The sequence below is a fragment of the Stegostoma tigrinum genome, chromosome 32 (assembly GCF_030684315.1).
Source record: "Stegostoma tigrinum isolate sSteTig4 chromosome 32, sSteTig4.hap1, whole genome shotgun sequence".
In the NCBI taxonomy this organism is placed as follows: domain Eukaryota; kingdom Metazoa; phylum Chordata; class Chondrichthyes; order Orectolobiformes; family Stegostomatidae; genus Stegostoma; species Stegostoma tigrinum.
In genome coordinates, this window is record NC_081385.1 from 4888211 (window position 1) to 4896975 (window position 8765).

Consider the following 8765-nt stretch of genomic DNA (forward strand, 5'->3'; position numbering starts at 1 on the left):
AATCATGGGGAAAGATCCTCCAACTTCTCATTTTACTTAGCAGTAATGTGTGTCTGTTTTGTTTCATTATGTTCTTGAAGTTTTAAAGTCTCATTAAAATAGATAACGATCTGTAGTTGAGCTGCTGTTCAAATCCCACTTGTATTTATATTTTGAAGATTATGATTACTTTAGGCTCAAGGTAGGTTTTTGTTCCTCCTCCTATGTGGCTCCTGTTTTAAATAAGAAAGGGAACTGAATGAGGAATTTATAGGGATAGAGAAGCTAAACACAAATCTTGACTCCATTGCAGATTGTGTGTTTGTGATGTGTGGTTAGTATTGACAGAGAATATTTTACATAGAGGATAATGTGCCGTTGGAATAGTTTGTTGAATAGAGTAGGGTATTAGAGACTTAACACACAGATGCGTGCTGTAATGACAAAATATATTGTAGTAAATCAGATACTTTACCCAATCTTAAATTGTGATCTAACAAAGTTGGTGCCTTTTATGTTTCTGAAATGTTAGCAAATAGGATCAATTAGCTTAGTGCAGTGAATAGACTTAAGGCTGTAATTAGTTCTATCACTACTTTGGCCTGCATGAATTAATACCACCATCTTAATTTTGAGCTAGTAGGAACTGCAGATGCTGGAGAATCTGAGATAACAAGGTGTAGAGCTGGATGAACGCAGCAGGCCGAGCAGGAAAGCTGACATTTCAGGCCGGGACCCTACTTCAGAAGTGGGGGAGGGGAAGGGGATTCTGAAATAAATAGGGAGAGAGGGGGAGGTGGATAGAAGATGAATGGAGGAGAAGATAAGTGGAGAAGAGACAGACAAGTCAAAGAGGTGGGGATGGAGCCAGTAAAGGTGAGTGTAGGTGGGGAGGTTGGGAGGAGATAGGTCAGTTCAGGGAGGACAGACAGGTCGAGGGGACGGGATGAGGTTAGTAGGTAGGAGATGAGGTTGGGACTTGAGTGGGAGGAAGTGATAGGTGGGAGGAAGGACCGGTTAGGGAGGCGGCGACATGCTGGCTTGGTTTTAGGATGCGGTAGGGGGAAGGGGAGATTTTGAAGCTTGTGAAGCCCACATTGATACCATTGGGCTGCAGGGTTTCCAAGCAGAATCTGAGGTGCTGTTCCTGCAACCTTTGGGTGGCATCATTATGGCACGGTAGGAGGCCCAGGATGGACATGTCCCTGAGAAATGGAAGGGGAAGTTGTAATGGTTCGCGACTGGGAGGTGCAGTTGTTTTGTGTGAACCAAGCGTAGGTGTTCTGCAAAGCAGTCCCCAAGCCTCCACTAGGTTTCCCTGATGTAGAGGAGGCCACAACGGGAACAGCAGATACAGTATACCACATTAGCAGATGTGCAGGTGAACATCCGCTTGATGTGGAAAGTCATCTTGGGGCCTGGGTTGGGGGTGAGTGGGGGATGTATAGGGGCAGGTGTAGCTCTTTAGTTACAGGGAAAAGTGCCAGGTGTGATGGGGAGTGTGGAGCGGACAAGGGAGTCACAGAAAGAATGGTCCCTCTGGAAAGCGCATAAGGGTGGGGTAGGGAAAAATTGTCTTTGGAGTTGGATTGCAGATGGTGGAAGTGTCGGAAATGATGCACCACCTGAAAAACATACTCGAAGTGATGCGTAGGCATCTCCTGGCTCTACAATCAAGCCTACCCCAGCTCAGAGCCTCCCTCTCCCAGGTCTGCAAAGGACCCCTCCTGTGTTTTTTATTCTTCTCCCTCACACCCCCTCCCCGCAATAACAACCAAAACAGAATACCCCTTGTCCTCACGTACCACTCCACCAACCTGCAGATCCAACACATTATCCTCCAACACTTCCGCCATCTGCAATGCAACCTGTCCATCCTGGGCCTCCTGCAGTGCCAAAACGATGCCACCCGAAGGTTGCAGGAACAGCACCTCATATATTCCGCTTGGGAACCCTGCTGCCCAATGGTATCAATGTGGACTTCACAAGCTTCAAAATCTCCCCTCTCCTGACCACATCCCAAAACCAGCCCAGCATGTCCCCGCCTCCCTAACCTGTCCTTTCTCAAACCTATCCTCTCCGCCCACCCCATCTCCTACCTACTGATCTCATCCCACCCCCTTGACCTGTCCGTCCTCCTTGGTCTGACCTAACTCCTCCCTACCTCCCCACCCATACCTCACTTTACTGGCTCCATCCCCATCTCTTTGACCTGTCTGTCTCCTCTCCACCTATCTTCTCCTCTATCCATCTTCTAGTCGCCTCCCCCCTCTCCGTATTTATTTCAGAACCCCTTTCCCCTCCCCCATTTCTGAAAAAGGGTCTAGACCCGAAACGTCAGCCTTCCTGTTCCTCTGATGCTGCTTGGCCTGCTGTGTTCATCCAGCTCTACACCTTGTTAACTCTTAATTTTAAAAAAGGCTCATAAAATTAATGGGAGGTGAGAGTTGCAGAAGAAAATGTTCATGTTCCAAATTGACCTTAAGCCATCTCAGTTGGCTTGATGAACTATTTCAAAGTCTAATTAAGAGTTAACCAAGTTGTGGGTCTGGTGTCATACAATCATAGAATCCCTACAGTGTGGAAACAAGCCCTTCGGCCCAACCGACCTTTTTGAAGCATCCCACCCAGACCCGTTCTCTTTCCCCCTCCTCCTCCTCCTCCCCCCCCCCCCCCCCCCCGCCAAATAACCCACCTAATCTACACATTCCTGGACACTATGGGCAATTTAGCATGGCCACTTCACCTAGCCTGCACATCGTTGGACTGTGGGAGGAAACTAGGGCACCTGGAGGGGAAACACAGACACGGGGAGAATGTGCAAACTCCACACAGACGCCCAAGGGTGGAATCAAACGTGGGTCCCTGGTTACGTGAGGCAATACTGTTAACCATTGAGCCACTGTGCCGCCCATATAGATTAGATCAGTGGACTGCTCTGCTGAAGTATGTTAGTGAACCATTAGGATTTTTAATGGCAAGCCAGTAATTTCATGGTCACTATTACTGGTGTTTTCCATTCCAGATTTATTTAGTTAATTGAAATTAATTTTCTCGTCTGCTACAGTGGGATTTGAATTCTTGTTTCCAGATTACTGGTCTGAGCCTGAATCACTAGTCTGGTAACACTGTCGCTATGTTGTACTCTCCGTGCTGCCATACCTATAAGCTGTCCTTCCCTGGTCTTCACCACTTTTGTCCAACTTTTAAAAATGTGGAGTAGGTAACATTTGTGTTGGGAAATGAATCTGGAAAAGTCAGCATATGTTGAGCTGCAGAAATGCTGAGTCAAAAATGAAAGTGACTTAATTCTAGGCTAAACCCTAGTTTGTTGTGTTGTTGTCTCCAGACTCACCCGAATGTGGATAAGAAACTTTTCACTACAGAATCTTTGATTGGCCTAAAGAACCCAGAGAAATCCTTTCCACTGAATAACGATGTTGGAGTTCTGAAGTGGAGGTTGCAAACTAATGACGACGCCTTTATTCCCCTCGCCAGTAAGTTCTTCAACCTGTACAGGTGATGAACAATTTGGGTACCTTCCATCCTTGCAAGAACAATTGTACAAAGCCTTTCTGGAAGTTATCACTTAATTTAAATGGCTGTAGCATGCATTATGTTGTATGGGCATTTCCTTCCTAAAAATTCACCCCTTTCACTTTCAACGTGTCTTGATGTGAATTTTTTTTCTGTTGCTCTCATCGAGCACCATGGGGTACTTTGCAGTATTTAACATGCGCATTGGATTAAACTCAATCTGCAATGATATTCTAAGATGTAAAATTCGAGACATTTGCCCATGTCCTTTTAGTTTCTTAGTAGGAGTTCATTTGCATTTATTACACAAAACTACTAGAACAGATAAAAGTCCCATTCACAGCCTGGTTATGATACTCTCCTGATAAGCCCACCTGGAAGTGGTAAGTGTGGAAGCTTGTGTTGACTGTTAGCGTGTGAATTATTTCCAGTAGCTCACTCAGAAATAACTTAAAACGCTCTTTTATTCCCCTTTTGGGGAATAGGCATCGACCCACAGACCAACTGTTGTCCCCCTTCTGTTATACCTTCTGTAAGGAGCTGAATGGCCTACTAGTTGTCTCCTGGTCTTAGACTTAACTTAGAATTATGATTTGCCTAAGTGCCTTCAAAGTGCTTTCATTGTTTTCTCTTCCTAATTTAGTTAACTGCTGGCCTTCAGAGAGTGCCACTGGTTGTGATGTAAATATTGAGTATGAGCTACAAGAAAGCACCCTGGAACTAAATGATGTGATCATCTCCATTCCTGTTCCGTAAGTTTTTGTAGCTTGAAGCATGTTTCTTTACCTTGGATTCCTACAGTTACTTCACCTTGCTGCTCTTAATACTGGTGCCAGAAGAATCAGCACACCTTCCACTTCCAACCCAGGCCATGACCTTCACTACCTGACTGCAGGAGCCATGACAGCTAATTGATGCACTAAAATATAAAAAATTGTCTCTTTAAACTTTGAACCAGTCAGGTGAACAATAGTTGTCTTGATTCTGAATTCTCCCTATTGATAAACAAAATGGTAGAAATACTCAGCAAGTTGGGCAACACTTGCTGGGGTGTGGTGGATCTAATATAAGCAAATGACTTGTTCATTCTTGATTTCCAGCATTTGGGGTTTTTCTTTCAGATTTCTGATATCTGTTGTATTTTGGCATGAAGATGATAGGAAAGTCTGTTGTGGAGAAGACACTTGCAGGTTTGCAGATGGATGTAGATAGGTTGAATGAATGTTCAAAACACTCGCAGATAAGTTTATTTGGGAAAACGCGGAGTTAATTTTTACAGAAACAAGCAGTAATATTTGAGCGGACATAACAGTGTGGAGTTGGGGGAACACAGCAGGCCAGGCAGCATCAGAGGAAGGGGTCCTGACCTAATACATCAAATTTTCTGCTTTAAACAAAGTTGAACGAGCAGGAAATGTGATGTTTTAGGTCGGGACCCCTTCCTCTGATGCTGCCTGGCCTGCTGTGTTCTTCTAGCTCCATACTGTGTTATCTCTGACTGTAGCATCTGCAGTACTTGCTATTTCTTACTTGAACAGAAAACAACTGAAGTGTTTTGAGGTGCACAGGGGGTTAGTTGTTCCAGTATATGGATCTGTTAGTATGCAGGTATAGCATGTAATGAAAATGGCTAATGGGATACTATCCTTTACTGTCACAGGAAATGAACATAAAACCAAGGATTTTATTTGGCAGTTGCACAGGACATTGGGGAGACCATTTCTCTGATACTATGTTTGCAGTTTTGGTCTGTCTCTATTTTTAATTGATGGCTTGTAAGTGCACTGAGGGCTCTTCAGAGGAGGCTTACTGGATTGACATCTGAAGTGTGCGCATTATTATGAGAATAGGTTGGACAGAGTGGGCTCAATTCCACTCGAGTTACCTGCTTGAAACGTATAAGATCGTGAATGGCCTAGGCAGGGTAGATGAGTAAAGCTGTTCCTTTCTTTAGATAAAAGTTTAAAATTAGAGTTTGTCCTGTTAGAACAAAGGTCAGTTCCCCCCTCAGAGAATTGTGTGACTTTACAGGTCTGCCTTCAAAGGTGGAGTGAGATTGGCATGGGGATCTTTGAACATTTTTAAAGCTGGAGGTAAATAGAGTCTTATTAGGATAGATGGCATTCAGAGCACACAGATCAACCATGATCTTATTGATTGGCTGAGCAGACTTGACGGACTGAACACTGAACTTCTCCTATTTCATGTGTCTGTGTGTGCAACCTATTAATCACATACACTGAATGGAATTTTCATAACAAGTGTGAGCTGTAAAGTTTAATTTTGAGGATTAGTAAGTTTTAAAGCAGAAAATCTAGAATTGCTTAAAGTGGCAATAACACTTAGTGTTTGCAGATCCTCCTGCATTGACAGTTGTCTTCTGTTGTACCTAGGTCTGGTGTTGGTGCTCCATTAATTGGTGAACTTGATGGTGAGTATCGCCATGACAGCAGGAAAAATATTCTCGAGTGGTGCCTACCTGTCATCGATGCCAAAAATAAGACTGGCAGCTTGGAGTTCAGTATAGCTGGGCAGCCCAATGATTTCTTCCCGGTCAATGTGTCTTTTGTGTCCAAAAGGAACTACTGCAAAATACAGGTACAAACTCCCATCAATTAAAACCTTCCTTCAAGTGTATTTGACTTGTTGTATTATGCCTCCAAAAGCGCTTCTGAGCACCCATTGCACCACTACGAATATGACTTATTTCCTCTTCTGTAACATTCCTCAACTGACTCCTGCTTCAGCCTGTCTGTAGAACCCATTAGTTGTGGAATTGTTGCCTCTAGCTTTGACCATTTTAATGCACTCCAGATTGGCCTCTTCCACCTTTCATGGATTTGATATGGTGTGAAGCCAATCTACCCATATCCTCATTTGTGCCAAGACCCATTCATAGGTTATCCCTATTCTAGTTGACTGCCATTAGCTTCCAGTCTGCTAACACTTGGTTTTTAAAAATTCTTATGAACCTCCATCTGTGCTTTTCTAGTTCTGTAATTGCTGCTGTGTGGGTGTTTGTATTTTCAGCTGTTTAAACCCCAGGGTCTGGAATTCCTTACCTAAACCCCTCTGCTTCTGTGCCTGTCTTGTCTCCTTTGCAAAGGTGTTTTTACAAACAAAAACCTTTTAGGTTAAGCCTTCGGTCATTTGTCTGAAATTGTCTGTAGTTCAGTGTCAAATTGTATTTGATAGCTGTCTTAACAAAGTGCCTTTCAGTGCTTTACTGGATGATAGGTACAATATAAAGTTGTTATTGCACTTACGGGACCTCCAATGCATTGAAGTTATTCCAAAGGCGTGTTGTTTATTTGAGATGTGACTGACTGACACCTTCTAGTTAGTGAGAAGTTGTTGATTTTGTCAGATGATGTTAATGGTAAATTGGATGCAACCACCCCAATTTCAAACATGCAAACTTCCATCAGGTTCATTTTTGTAATGAAAAAAGTGTTTGAAAGCATTGAAATGAACACATTTAATCCAAGATAATAAAATGTGAGGCTGGATGAACACAGCAGGCCCAGCAGCATCTCAGGAGTACAAAAGCTGACGTTTTGGGCCTAGACCCTCCTGAGAGCTGCTGGGCCTGCTGTGTTCATCCAGCCTCACATTTTATTATCTTGGATTCTCCAGCATCTGCAGTTCCCATTATCGCATTTAATCCATTAACATCTTTCCAGTGTTAAACTTAAAACCAAACCAAATATATAAAATAACTCTGATTTGTAGGATCAGTGCAGGAATGGCCTAACCTGCCTTATGACTAACCTCGTGGCTCTGGCCCAATTGGTGCCATGCCTGCTCACACTACTGCTAGCATTTCATGAGAATCCTGCTTCTGAATCAGATTTTTTGACGACATCACAATGGAGATGATCACTGCTTCATTCTTGAGTTATCAAATGGGAGAATGACTCACTGGAGCACTCCATGTTTTTTGAGTTAGCTGTTGGTTTAAACACTGCTATAGGACTTGAGCCTGTAATTTAGATTGAATTTTCTTTGCCATTTTGGAAAGGGAATGCGTTGCATTGTTGCTCAGCACGATTCCATGCACTAGCTAGTTTAGTTTGGGCCTATGTTCAGCATGGACCTTTTGGCATGAAAGATCTGTTTCTGTGCTCTAGGACTATGGCGCTATAGCAGTGGATTTAGGATAGTACCAGATGATGCTGGAGCTCCAAAGATGTAGGTTACATGAAATTCCTAAAAATAATTCATTAGGAAGGATTGCAGCCACCCAATATTCCCACTCAGTCACTATTGAGTAGTCTAATTCCCCTTACTTTTAATTGGGTTCAGACTTAGCTGTGACCCCCTTCTGTTCTTCATTAGGGTTCAAACACCAAGAGCCAACTTGAGAAGTCAATAACTAGTGGATAGTTAATACTGCAAGGCTGTCCTTTATCTGGGCAAAAGTTAAGGAGAAATAAAATTTTTATTTTGTCTCCTTTGTACCTAGGTGACTGGAATCAGTCATGTCGACAGCAGCAGCCCTGTGAGGTTCTCTATGGAAACCATGTTACTGGTTGACAAATATGAAATATTGTAAAAAGAAAAATCAGTGCACAACAGATATCCAGAAATCACACGATCAGATGTCGCTGAACTGCACACCAGTTTGAAGACCCTAAACTTCAAAATTAAAATTGCACAGTGTTTGTGTATTTGAAAAAGGTTCAGAGCGCCTAGACAACAATGTGGTTTATTATCTGTTATTCAAACCTGACAACTATTCTCATCTGAAAAAGAAGTTTGATATTAATATTTTAATTAACCAACAAGTAAACACTTGTCTTTGCTTTGAAAAGGGGGGATGGATGGGTGGGTGGGAGGGGATGACGTTTGGTAGCACCTACAGTGTCATGTATTTCAGCTACAGCATCTGTTATTCCCTATCATATTGCCTCCTCGGCTGTAATTATTGTTTTAGCCCTTCTGTTGAGTTAGTTTCCAACGTAAAGTGACTTTTTTCTTTTTTTTTGGATTTGGATGAAAGATGATCAAAGCAGAAATTTTGTAACCCTGTAAAGTGTATAAGAGGGAATATGACAACATTCCAGTGTAAAAAGGTTTAACAAAAAATTGTAATCTTTAAAAATGATTAAAAGTATATTATGAAACCCAAGATGCAGCATTGCTTTCTCTCCTATTGGTAAAGGATGATTGTAGAAATGGTCTGTATGCCACCTGTGGAATTATGCTTCCTTTTTAGGCAAAGACTGTAAGGCAGTATGTCAATCATG

The 8765-nt window shown here is 42.7% G+C and overlaps 1 protein-coding gene across 1 annotated transcript in view; it reads left to right on the plus strand.

The window, feature by feature from the left end:
* LOC125466958 (coatomer subunit delta) overlaps positions 1-8647 on the plus strand; it is a 38379-nt gene extending 29732 nt beyond the window's left edge. Inside the window, exons 7-10 of the mRNA XM_048562184.2 lie at positions 3329-3476; positions 4160-4268; positions 5910-6114; positions 7982-8647. Coding sequence (XP_048418141.1) covers positions 3329-3476; positions 4160-4268; positions 5910-6114; positions 7982-8071 — 552 coding nt within the window. The 3' untranslated portion in view covers positions 8072-8647. The remainder of the gene's footprint in view (positions 1-3328; positions 3477-4159; positions 4269-5909; positions 6115-7981) is intronic.
* The last annotated feature ends 118 nt before the right edge of the window (positions 8648-8765 follow it).